Source organism: Stegostoma tigrinum, chromosome 31 (genome assembly GCF_030684315.1).
Source record: "Stegostoma tigrinum isolate sSteTig4 chromosome 31, sSteTig4.hap1, whole genome shotgun sequence".
NCBI classification, from domain to species: Eukaryota; Metazoa; Chordata; class Chondrichthyes; order Orectolobiformes; family Stegostomatidae; genus Stegostoma; species Stegostoma tigrinum.
In genome coordinates, this window is record NC_081384.1 from 8159893 (window position 1) to 8173800 (window position 13908).

A 13908-nucleotide genomic window follows, 5' to 3' on the forward strand; every position below is an offset into this window, starting at 1 on the left:
CGAGAAGGCAGTTGCTTTGGAGGCAGTTCAGAGAAAGCTCACAAGTTGGTTCCAGAGATGAAAGGTTTGTCTTGAGAATTTAAGCAGTTTAGACCAATATGCTCAAGTTTAGAAAGAGATCAAAAGAGAGATCGAAGCAAGGTATACAAGATGCTGAAGGGGGTGATTCCTCAATCTAGAACTAAAGGAGTAGTTTTAAGATAAGGAACAGACTTAAAGCGGAGATGAATTACTTCTCAGAAAAAGCACCACAAATCTGGATTTCACTACCCCAGAGTACAGTGAACATTATACAGAAATCTGAAGAGGCATTTTTCATGACTAATGGGTTGAAAGTCTTTGGGGGCTGAGGGTGGGAGTGGTAGAAGTGAATTTGAGGCCAAGACCAGATTGAATGGCAGAGTAGGCTCACGGGGGTGGGGGGTGAGAATGAGCAATTCCTGCTCAGTTCTTACATGCTTACTAGGGCAAAGCAAAATTCCAGTTCCCATGGGAAAACAAGAGATTAGAACTGGATATATCATTCCTAAGGATGGGTCTCTCTACCCCCTGCCCCCACCCCTCCAAAGTGCAAAAATAGACTGCACATGCAGATTGTGCACATTGTCAGGACTGAGTTCCTGCTAAGTGACAGCAGTATATGCATGAGCACACCCTGGGATGGCCAGCATATCTGGCTTCTTAGCCACTGCTGTCTGGCTTTGTCAAGCCAGTGCTAACCATGCACCCTGGGAGGGCCCTTCCCTAAGCCAAGCCTCCTGCGGCACCACTACCTGACACCTCCCTCAGTCACTTGGCCTCAAAGCTGGATCAGGGTAATTTGAGCCGGAGTTCAGAATTCCATAACTCACTTCCTGCAGCATCAGGCAATGCCTGCCATTGCTTCATGACATTGGAGCATAACAAAACATGAACTGTCACATGGGAGGTGGTGCTGTCATCAGACAAAGCCACATCTACATTGCCCACGGCAACAACCCAAGCACAGAACTGAATGAATCTCATCTGCATCACTACCAAGTAGACTCAACACATCTTTATTGCATAATAACCACAGTATTTAATCAGGTCCCTTTGATCTCAGTGAAGTGAACTGATAACCCAAAGCCAGGTTCAGCATTTTTAGCCAACATGTAAGACAGGCATTATCAATGAGTGCAACAGCAGGAAAATCTGAATCAAAGTCTCCAGTACAAGTCTTCACATGTCTAGACTCCAACTTAATGCTGGAGCAGAACATCTAAATAAAATCCTAGACAACTAGAACAAAAATGTAGTGTAAAGTTTGTAATTTTTTAAACCAACCAACTTGGACAGATGACATGTAGGCCAGGTGGGACCTATGCCCCAGGGACAGGGTCTCTACAACTGCACCAGAAAACACTAACTCAAATACCCATTTTTAATAATTTACAACTAGTGGCAACTATAATGGGGGAAGTGGTAAACCTACATTACAATCATCCTCTTGGAGTGAAGTCTCAGGCCTTGAAAACCAAGTGCACAAGAGCAGTTTTCTGCTGAACAGCATGCTGCACTCCAAAATAAAGATCAGGAGCATGCAGGCTGAGCCTGCATCTGGGTCAGGAATCAAAGTCCCTTCAGCAGCCTGTCTGCAAGAATTTAAGGCAGGAAGACTGAGCGTGGAGGGAATGATTCAGAGTCTTCAAGGTGATTTAGAAAAGACAAACAAATGACAGATGCAGTGTAATGTGCAGGAGTGTGAAGCTATCCACTTCAAAAGGAACAATAGTAGAGTCTTACTTAAATGGTGATAGATTGGGAATTGATGTACAAAGCGTGCTTTGTACACCAGTCACAGAAAGCATGCAGGTGCAGCAAGCAGTTAGGAACTTAAAATAGTAAGCTGGCCTTCATTACAAATAGTTTTGATTGCAGGGGCAAGGACATTTTAATACAGCTGTACAAAGTTTCAGTGAGACCACACCTGGAGTACTGGTGACCTTACCCAAAAAAACACACTATAGAGGGAGTACAGCAAAGGTTGATCAGACTGCTGCCTGGGAAAGCAAGTTTTCTGTATGAAGAGAGATTGGGTTGAATGGGCCTGTTTGCACAAGTTTAAGGAACGAGGGGGAATTTTGTTTAAACACAATTTTAATAGGGATGGAGAGACTTTGGATGCTGTTTCCAGAACAAGGGGTTATGGTTTCAGATTATATAAAGTAGGCCATTTCAGACAGGACGTTTATTAAATTGGGCTGGTAAACTTGGGGAATGCTCTACAAAAGACAATGGGTGACAAATCAATAAACATGTTAAGAAACACAGGTTTCTGGACTTAAGGTGTCAAGAGGTATGGGGACTGCAGGGGAATATGGCATTCAGATAGAGCATCAGCCATGATCATGCCGAGTAGCAGAGCAGGCTTAACAGACTGAATATCCTCATTCTGCACCTATTTGAGCAAACATGTACTAATTCAAGTAATTGTTCAAAGAGTTTTAATTAAAAGAGAGTCATATCCAGACTATAACCAAAGTTTAAACATGTCCAATTGCCTATATTTGGACCAGGAAATTCCAATTACATAGTCCATACCAGACATGCCTTGAGATGATGCTTTTTAATTACAAGTAATCTCAAAACATACAATCCCAGTTTAAAAGCACAGTTCTGCTTTTACAACAAAAATTTATTCTTTTGTTCTAGGACCTGGCTTGGGGAGTAATACTTCTGCTTCAGATAATTTAATCCTAACCTAATCTAACAGTTGATCAGCACCCTTTTCTCAGAAGTGTGCTTGCAAATGAATGCAGCCTTGGAACCTTGGCAAATTCAGGCGAGGCTAACAGAATGTCATAAATCAGCAAAGATCTCGCTTGCTTGCCCAATTTCTGGAGATTATGCATAGTGAGCAGAGTCAACAAGCTCAGACAGGTGAAGGGTCCAGGCCCAAAATGTCAGCTTTTGTGCTCCCGAGATGCTGCTTGGCCTGCTGTGTTCATCTAGCTCCACACTTTGTTATCTTATACACAAGGAATAGCTTACAAACAAAGCTTCAAACAAATTCATGTTGTGCAACATAAGAGCTTGGCATGGAGAATGTGTTTTTGCTTGCTTTGGTATGTGGATGGATTAGGTCTCCAGGCCATTTTCAGGTGGCAGTGAAAAATGAACCACATTGCCATGGGTCTGAAATGCCATGATGGCCAGACCAAGTAAGGCACAGCAAAGTTTTTTTTTAAAAAAGAGAGACGTTCTATCGACATGATCAGCATGCCTCTTGCTACCTGCTGACAGCTTTAAAATTCCAGATTTTAATCAAATTGTCATTTTCTATTTGGAAATCAAACAACTACCCTGAATGAGGGCATGGGGTTCTGGATTCCTAGCCCAGTAACATTACCACTGGACTAAGCAATGCACAAGTTGTCCCTTGGAGATTCTACTCCACAGGAACCTGGTCTTAAAGGGTCCTCAAGTTCAGTGTCAACTACAGGATACAAGAAACTCAGTCTGGTTGCAGTACATTGGACATTTATTTCATTGATCACAAGATTTACTTTGCATGATTGTTGTCTCAAGATTGTGTCTGGAGCAACAGTGCAGTGAATGGAGGCAAAACCCAAAACAACTTTAACTACAACTAAGCCATCTTGTGCCAGTGAGGGAGGCCCCCAGCTTAGGCAGCATACCATTCCATTCATGTACAGTACACAAGAAATATCAAACTGTTGACGACCTCTGGCATGATGGAATATCCAGATGGAGAATAAAACTTTGCAATTGGCAGCTATGCTTCCTACATTGTAGCAGCTGAAATTAAAAAAACACTACATTGTCTGTGAAGTACTTTGGGACATCCTGAAATTGAGCTGTATAAACAAGTTCTTCTGGTCACTGCAGTGTAACAGTGATTCCCAGAAATGGAGGAAGTCAAAATAGTCTAATAAGCTTAATACTAATAGTCAAGATCAAGAATCACCATTTATCTAACTCAAGTAACAGTCAGGATACGATGGTTGGGAGTGCACAAAGAACCTTACAGGAACATAGGAAACAGGAGTGGGAGTAGGCAATTCAGCCCTGTGAGCTCACTCTACCAGTTAACACGATCATGGCTGATCTCATCTCAACTCAGCTTTCCTGCCTGCTCCCCACAGCCCTTTATCCTACCTTTTGTTAGAAATGAATCTATTTCTTTATTGAATCAGATTCTGCTTCCACTGCACGGAGGGAGTGAGTTCAACAAATTCACAACCCTGACAGAAGTCATCTCTTCTCATCTCGATTCTGAGCCTACCTCCTTTTACTCCATGCCCTCTCATTTGAGATGATCCCAAGGGGTGAACATCTGTGCAACACTTATCAAACCCCTTAGCAGCTTATGTACTTCAATCAGATCCCACCACATTCTTCTGGAGTCCAACAAGTACAAACTCAAGCTATTCAACCACATTCTCATAATACAGCCCTTTCATCCCTGGAATCAATCTGGTGAATATTCTCTGAACTGCCTCCAGTGCCAACACTTCCTTCAAGGAAGGAAGAGGTCAAAACTGTACACATTACTCCGGGTGTTCTCACCAGTGCCTTATATAATTTAGCAATATTTTTGTATTCAGTCCTTTTGCAAGAAATGCCAGGATTTTATTTGTCTTCTATGCCACACCTGCATACCCACTCCAGAGTAGAATTGCTGTGGAGATTGTACAGCACATGCAAGGAATTATTCCTTGCAAACTCCCTGCAGGTGCCCTTACACTGAAAGCCACCTGCAAGTTACAGGCCTGTTACTGATGATTCCCTCATTTTATAAAACATCAGAATTCCTAGCATTACTTTGTTTACCCTCAGTTTTATCACAGGATCAGATCAACAACGTTTTAGCAGCTCATCATATTCATGACTTAACGATTGCCAGATAACTGGACTAAGTTTTGGAATTGAGTGCTGTCTACCTGTTCAAACAGATGGCAGATATGCCATAGATCAGAGAGAGAGACAAAAGGTCTGATTAACTTGTCTTCAATTTTCAGATGCCAGGTACTGTACCTCATTCAAACTGCTACACATGCCAAATCATTCAAAAAATGACCAGGCAGAGAGATGTGAACAACACTTGCTCCTGCACTGATTGATGGACTTGTGAAATTAATTTGCTACCTTTCACCATACTTGTCATCTAGCTGTAAACATGTTAGCAAGCATTAATATAAGCACAAAACAGCATGTATACTAGTGTCCTAGGAGAACTGATTTAATTTCAGACACTTTAAACATTAATTTGAAGCTGGAATCACAGCCTTTTGCAGTCGGACTGGAAAACATTTATATTTAATTAGTAGCAAAAAATGGATTTTTAACTGGAAAGCTAGATCAACATGACTGAGCAAGGATTGAAAAGCTATAGCGATGGGAAGGGAGGCAGGAGTAAGAGGCGTTTCATATGCAAACATGGGTAAAATAGCTGGTCTCCATGTTGTAAAAATTGAATACTACACAGGACAAGGATTTAATAGGAGGTCTGCTGCATGTATTTATATAGTAGGGTCACTTCAGCAGAATTCTGTTGGTATGAGGCAAGCCTTTAAATATTGACAGCCTTCAAGTGCTGTGGTTGGGTGGAATTCATTAGGGATTGGTATTGGCACTCAACTGAAACAAACAAAGCTGAGTGGAACTTTTTCCTATATTTTGCACTTCAAATTCTACCTTCAAATTAATGTTTAGGTAGCATCTGGAATTAAATCTGTTCTCCTAGGACACTGGTTTACATGCTGTTTTGTGCTTATATTAATGCTTGCTAACATGTTTACAGCTAGAAGACAAGTATGTCGAAAGGTAACAAATTAATTTCACAAGTCCATTAATCAGTGCAGGAGCAAGTGTTGTCACGTCTCTTTTGCCTGGCCATTTTTTGAATGATTTGGCATCTGTGTAGCAGTTTGAATGGGGTACAGTACACATTTTCACTTCAATCTAAACTGCTTATTTAATATAGTATCAGAGATAATGGGAACTGCAGATGCTGGAGATTCCAAGATAATAAAATGTGAGGCTGGATGAACACAGCAGGCCAAGCAGCATCTCAGGAGCACAAAAGCTGACGTTTCGGGCCTAGACCCTTCATCAGACCCTTCTCTGATGAAGGGTCTAGGCCCGAAACGTCAGCTTTTGTGCTCCTGAGATGCTGCTTGGCCTGCTGTGTTCATCCAGCCTCACATTTTATTATCTTGCTTATTTAATATCACTTGATTACAAGCTAAGAGTACTAGGGCACAAAAAGACAATATTTTAACTTAACCTACAGTAAAATTAAAGGCAGTTTTACATATATTCCTCAAGTTGGATTTAAAGCAAGTGTCAATTAGAGCACTTTGAAGAGAGAAGGATTAGGATTATGAGCAAAAACAGCTGATTGTCAAACTTCTCCATCCAGGAAAAGGCAAAAAGTTCCCAGCCATATATGTTTACAAAATAATTCAGCACAAGTATTAATCGCTTGTTTACTTTTTAAAAGTCATTATTTTATCCCTGTCCCCAAACTTGCTGAGCTGAAGACAGGCTGACTGAGCCAGGGTCTAGATTAGTACTCTCAACCACCCCCACACCCAACCCCAATCACCAGTCACAACACAGACAACAGCCAATGTAATATAAGCTATAAAAGAAATGAGACCCAGCTGCCAGTGGGTGAGGAAAAAGCCCACCATCTGCTAAGACTATCCATGTGGAATAAAACAGCACTTGATGAGTTGTAGGATTAATTCTTTCCCAGCATTTCTTCAAATAAAGCACATCAAAAGATCATTGCTGGGAGGTTGGGGACATTTATACAGATTTTGCCACTTGTGCTTACTCTTAACATTCCATAAAGGAGGAACAAGTTTTAAAATCTAGGCAGGTTCACACTACATGGGTTAACTGGGAGGAAAATAATTCATTAGGTGATGACAATTTGTTTCACTAATCAAGTCAGCGCCTGCTCATTTAGTGAAGAGTAACAGTGACTCCAAAGGGCATCCCTAACTAGTTGCAGAGTCCTTTTTGAAATTAAGGAAGAACAGCTGCTACATGAACATTAATTCAGAAAACACCACCTTTCAAAATTATAAATGAATTAAGAACTCAAGTTGCAGAGTCAATCACATTCTGAATTGTTAGAGACAGTAGGAACTGCAGCTACTGGAGAATCTGAGATAACAAGGCATAGCACAGGATGAACATAACACACCAGGGAGCATCACAGGCACAGGAAAGCTTGACATTTCAGGCCTAGGCCCTTGAGTTGCTCCCATTAAATCCTCAGATTCTTACACTCACTGCTCAATCCAAAGTTCAGGCATCTTAGACAATTGAATTAAAAACAATTTATTGATGAAATATCTAAAACAAAATATATATGTCATATTGTCAACTTTTAAAGAGCCTGAGTGGGAAGTTTAGGGTCACAGAAAAGAAATCTGCATTTATATAGCACTGTTCACGACCATGGATTGTCCCAAAGCACTTTACAGCAAATTAAGTATTTTTAAATGTAGCTTCTGATCCAATTCTAGAAACAGCAGCCAACTTGCACACAGTATGCTCTGACAAATGGCCTTTTGGCATTAACAGTTCAGTGATAATCCAGAGACCCACAAATGTTTTGGGGACCTGGGTTCAAATTCCATCATGACAGATAGTGGAATTTGAATTCAATGAATAAATTAAATTAAGAGTCTAATGGTGACCATAAATCCATTACTGATTGTTGGGAAAGTCCATCTGGTTCACTTTTAGCCCTTTTAGGGAAAGGAATTGATATCCTTACGTTACTGAAGGGCCCTGACCTGAAATGTCAACTTTCCTGCTCCTCTGATGCTGCCTGGCCTGCCGAGTTCCTCTACACTTACTTATGCCATCTTTAACTGGTCTGGATAAATGCGACTCCAGACCCAAGCAATGTGGTTGACTCCTAACTGCCCTCTGGGCAATTAGAAATGGGCAATAAGTGTTGTCTAGCAAGCAACACAATCACCCTTTGGATGAGTAAAGGGAAAATAACCAAAAAAGTAGTGACCTAAAAATTTGCTTTTGGGGTGCTGATGAGGTATGAATATTTGAAAACACATCAGAAGAACTCATCTGCTGTTCTTTGAAATGGTTCAATGAGACTGTTACACTTGAAGGGCCAGACAGGGTTTTGGTTTAGTATCTCATTTCCCAGAAGATCCCTCAATAACAGTGCTCCTCACTTCAGTGATGGTGTGCCAGTCTGGATTTTAAAATCCCAGTCAAGAAATTGATTCCACAATCTTGAGTTGCAGCTGACACCAAAAACTGAAGGAAAGCCTAAGGGAGAAGTGATTGAAAAATCAGTTGGTTTCGCATCTCACTGCAGGACTTCATGGCAATTTGTCTCAGATGTAGCATGTGCAAGTTAAAGAAGCTGCCCAAAATGAATAGGTGCTTTATTACACCAAAACATTTTATTTCATCAAAGTAACCAATTGTCCATTGTACCATCAGATGTGTGCTAATTACATCACAATAGCCAGTCCTCTTCAGTGTAGATGTTTCATACCACAGAACCCAGCAACAGCAATCCGAGTTTATGCCAATTTAGCAAATGGACACAACCAGGCTTCTTTATTATCCCCCATTCCTGAATAATATTCACTTCCAGACTGTATTACTATCTCCAATTTATCTGAAGGCCACACAGAGACCTCTCTACAGGAGGCAGCCCAAGACAGTGACAAACACCAGCTTAAGTTACACTGAGCTTCAAGAGATACCATGCAACTATTGAATGCAGCAACAAAATTTAGACTGATATAGGCAGACAGATAAAAAACATAAGATCAATTCATTTCAGTTCAGATTCAGACTAACCCCTCCACTCCAACAAAGACTTTACGTAGTTATTACTTCATAACCAACAACCCTCTACTTTGAGAGAAGCCCAAACTACAGCATGCATAAGAACAAACTTTTGGAAAGTTCTGTAGAAGTTTTGCTATAAGAGCTCAGCCATGAGGCATTAACTCTGCCCCTCTCTGTAAAGAGACTGCCCAACTTAATGGGTATTGGAACACATTGCTTTTTTTAAAAAGTTAACAGGTCCTCTAGTTATTTCAAAAATGGTCTTTTTAAAAACCCAAGTTGCCCTCATGATTAAAAATAGCTGCTTCAATTATTATACATAAAGTTTCCAAGTGCTTAAATTTTGGTTTTCCAACATAAATTAAAAGAAAGTTACAAATGGAGAACGTTACATCGTATCCCGCTACTGCTGGAAGTCTAGACACATCAGGATAAATAACTTCGCTGGAATTGGGCATCTCACTCAAAGTGAATCCTTCACCCGCGGGATTGAAGCTATCCCAACAACAAAGAATGTAAATAAAGATCAGATTTTGTTTGAATCTGAAGGGGGGGCGGGGGGAAGAGAAGAAGTAGGGAGATTAAGTGTGGCGACTCAGTCAGTTGGCAGGCAGTCCCCATCCGTGTTAGGGGGGAGGGTTTGGGGGAAAAGGATGGGGGAAAATCTTACCCTGGTTACAGAAGAACCTCATCAGTTTGGCCAAGAACATCCCCATCCTCCTCTTGGTGCGATTGTTAAAGGGGGTGGGGGTGGGGGGAGAAAGGAGAGAGAGAATAAAATAGGTGAAAAGTCAGGGATTCGCTGGAAACGAAACCCACGCACGAAAAGGCAGCGGAGGCCGAAGATTAATTTTCGATGGTTGACCGCAAGTCCCCGTCGATTTTTCCTCCCTTCAACGCCGGCGTCCGAGGCCTAGCGTAAGACAGAGCGGAGACCGACTCAGCCCGGAGCCTGTTTCCATCCGATGCAGGGCTAGAGGCGAGCAGCGGCGGGCGCCTTACCCACACAGGGGGGTAGGGGGAAAGCAGGAAGGGGAGGAAGCAAACTCCCGGGGCTTGAAGAAAACAACAGCCGGGTCTACTGGCTTCCGAGAAGGAATTCTTTTTCTTAAAAGTGGTGACGCTTGTCCTGAACCAAAGTGACCCGCCTGTAAAATTCCCTCAGAGCTGAGCTGGGCCCTTGCGGTAGTTGCAGGTCACTAACACTGACTAAAATGCTACCCTTATCACCCACCAGGTAGTGGCTGCCAGAACCAACCGCCGCACCTCTACTTATACCCTCCTTTCCATTCTGGTCCCGCCTCCCCACCCACTATGCACCAATCAAAGTCATCAACGCCCACACGTCATTTCAGCCCCACCTCCGTAGTGTGTCTTTCAAAACTCATTGGCTACTCGGGTATGAATATTTATCACGATGATAAAGAGGGTTCCCTGTTCCTAGGGCTTCCACCACCCCCACAATTCGCAATCTGAGCCAACAGGAAAACCAACCCCAAGTACAGTGCTTCATTCAATAGACAATGGGGTCACTGAAGGGAGTAATCTTTCACAGCACCTCAGTTCTGAGGAAGGGTGACAGGACCTGAAACGTTAGCTCTGATTTCTCTCCGCAGGTGCTGCAGACCTACAGAGCTTTTACCCCCGGCAACTTCTGTTATGTTGTGTTCCCAACACACCCTCATCATTGCATTTTAATATCCTGTATATCGGCATGTTCAGGGGTGTTTGTGATTTGAACCCACATCACCTGGCTTAGGAGATAAGAGCACTACCAGCGCACCACAAGAGCTTGCTGTCTGAACAAGCTGGACTCCTGTTTGATCTACTTCCACTTTTTTTAGATTCAGAACCACATAGACCTTAAACAGAAACAGAAAGTGTTAGATAGACTCAGCTGGTCTGATAGCAGCTGTAGACAGAGAAACAGAGTTAACATTTTAAACTGAGATAATGGGAACTGCAGATGCTGGAGAATTCCAAGATAATCAAATGTGAGGCTGGATGAACACAGCAGGCCAAGCAGCATCTCAGGAGCACAAAAGCTGATGTTTCGGGCCTAGACCCAAAACGTCAGCTTTTGTGCTCCTGAGATGCTGCTTGGCCTGCTGTGTTCATCCAGCCTCACATTTGATTATCCCTAATATTTTAAACTGATATGTCTTATTTGGAACTGACATATTTTTGATTTGATTTATTATTGTCACGTACTGAAATACAGTGAAAAATATTGTTTTGTGTGCTAACCAGACAGTCGTACCTTATGTAAGTATATCAGCCTAATAACTGTTAAGCTACAGTGAAAGTGCAGAGAAAGATCAATTCTAACATGAGAAATCCATTCATAAGTCTGATAACAGTGGGGCAGAAGTTATTCTTAAATCTATTAACATGTTTTTTCAAAATTATATATCTTCTGCCCAATGGAAGAGGGTGGAAGAGAGTAAATCGGGGTGGGAGGGGTCTTTGACCATATTGGTCACTTTCCCGAGGCAGCAGGAGGTGTCGATGGAGTCACACAATGGAAGGCTGGTTTGTGTGATGGGCTGGGCTGCATTCACAACTCTCTATAATTTATTGTGGTCTTGTGTGGAGCAGTTGCCATCCCATGCCGTGATTCATCTGGATAGAATGCTTTCTATGGTGCATTTATAAAAATTGGTAAGAGTTTTTGCAGATATGTCAAATTCCTTAGCCTTCTGAGGACGTAAAGGCAACGGAGTACTTTCTTGACTGTAGTGTCAATGTGGAAGGACCAGGAGAGATTGTTGGTGATATTTACTCCTACGAAATTGAATCTCTTGACCATCCTCACCTCAGCACCATTGCTACAGACAGGGGCATGCCCTCCACACTGTTTCCCAAAGTCGATGACAAGCTCCTTAATTTTGCTGACATCGAGTAAGAGATTGTTGTCTTCACACCATGTCACCAAGCTGTCAGTTTCCTGTACTCTGTCTCACTGTTGTTTGAGATCTTATCCATTGCACTGGTGTCATCAGCAAATTTGTACATGGAATTAGCGCTGAATTCAGCTATGCAGTTGTGAGTATATAAGGAGTATAGTAAGAGGCTGTGTACACAGTCTTAGGAGGCACTAGTGCTGAGGATTATTGTGGAGGACGTGTTGTCATCTATCCTTACTGATTTGATTTGATTTGATTTAGTGTGGTCACATGTAACTAGGTACAGTGACAAGTTGTGTTTTGCTTGCGGTATGGGCAGGTCTTATCACATAAGGTGCATTAGGGTAATAGAATGGACCAAAGAGTACAGTGTTACAGCTGTAAAGAAGGTGCACAAAGAGTGAGATCAATGTTAAATTTAAAATTTGAAAGATACCTTCAGAAGTCTAATGACAGCAGGGAAGAAGCTATTCTTGAATCTGTTGAGATGTGTCATTCCATTTTTGCATCTTCTGCCCATGAGTAGAGGTTAGAAGAGATTATAACAGGGCGAGAGAGGTCTTTGATTATGTAGGGTGCCTTCCTGAGGCAGCAAGAAGTATAGATAGAAGGTTGGCTTGTGTGATGGACTGTGCTGCATTCACGACTCACTGTAAAGTCTTACAGTCCTGGGCAGAGCAGCTGTACCAAGCCATAATGCTTCCACATAGAATGCTTTCTATAGTGCAGCTATAAGACTTGGTAAGAGTCTTTATGGACATGTCGAATTTCCTTAATCACCTGGGGCCATAGAGGCATTGTTATATTTTTTTGACCATTTCATCAATGTGGGTAAACCAGGACAGATTGTTGGTGATCATCATTTGGCAGTCTGCACCATGGCTCCATTTACACACACAGCTGTGTGCCTTCCACCTTTCCTTCTTAAGTCACTGACCAGCTCTTTCATTTTGCTTACGTTGAGAGAGAGATTGTTATCTTCCCACCGTGTCACAAAGAACTCTATCTCTTTCTTGATTTTGATCTTGTCAGTGTCTGGCCTACAACATCAGCATCATCAGCAAACGTGTCGATGAAGTCATGATGAAATTTGCCACACGGTCATGGGTGTGTGGGGAGAGTAGTAAGGGGCTGAGTGCACAGCCTTACAAGGCACTAGTGTCGAGAATCATTGTGGAGGTGTTGATGCCTAATTGCAGTCTGTGGGTCGGGAAGCCAAGGATCCAGTTGCAGATAGGGGAGCAGAGTCTAGTGCGGTTGAGAAAAAGATCACTTTCTAGTCTAATAAAACTCTTGTCTTAAACAAGGTGCAGTTAATTGTATGATAGCAATCAGGTACATTGGCATGATAGACATAGTTCCAAAATTATATGGAGATGTAGATGGTAGGCCTGTCTCCTTCAAGAACTAGAACTCTACTCCACACTGACCTTGTTATATTGTTGTATTTGGTGGAGTTCAATGTGCTCCTCAGCATTAGTACCAAATTTTTAAATGCTTTCAGGCAAGAGGTTCAGAAATGAGTTATGGATTTATATTTCATCCAGGGAATGTTGGGCATGAAATGATACCCGAAAGAGTGATAGAGGCAGGAACATTTAACAATTATTTAGATGATTATTTGAGAAACCTGGATAAGTTCTGAAAACAGGATGAGAATAATAGATGCTTGATTATCAACATGGGCATGATGGGCTGAATGGCCTCTTTCCATGTTCTAAAACTGTGTGACTCAATATAGTACTTAAAGCAATGAAAAAAATTCAAGGTGTTTTATAGAGGGGAGTCATCAGATAATAGGTGACAATGATACAAAAGGAATTGGCAGATGATTGCATTGTGTAGGGTGCATTAGTATAGCTGAAATAACTCCACAGATGCTGTTATCCTGTCACCAAGTCATCTTTTATTGTCACAAGGAGAGTCCTTGATAATGATCCAGCTGCCTCAGTACTAGCTCTCAGAGTGAACAGAGTATCTGACATTCTTGTTCTTATTTATCAGCCAGGGCTCTCTGATTGGACCAGATTAACAGCCCCAGTCAGGGAACTCATATTCTATGAGGTTCACCTGGCTGACCTTGTTACAATCACTACAGTTTAGGTAGTAAGTTTGAGTGATATATTCATAAGTTGTTTGATGATAGATTTGATTTGATTTATTTTAT

At 41.8% G+C, this 13908-nt stretch overlaps 1 protein-coding gene across 2 annotated transcripts in view; it reads right to left on the reverse strand.

Annotated features, from left to right (window-relative positions):
• LOC125466235 (ADP-ribosylation factor-like protein 5B) overlaps positions 1 to 10067 on the reverse strand; it is a 31811-nt gene extending 21744 nt beyond the window's left edge. For both annotated transcript variants that reach the window (XM_048560502.2, XM_048560501.2), the window contains exon 1: positions 9506 to 10067. Coding sequence is in view for 1 of the 2 variants with exons in the window: in XM_048560501.2 (XP_048416458.1) it covers positions 9506 to 9551 (46 nt within the window). In the remaining variant the exon portion in view is untranslated. The remainder of the gene's footprint in view (positions 1 to 9505) is intronic.
• Between the last annotated feature and the right edge of the window lie 3841 nt (positions 10068 to 13908).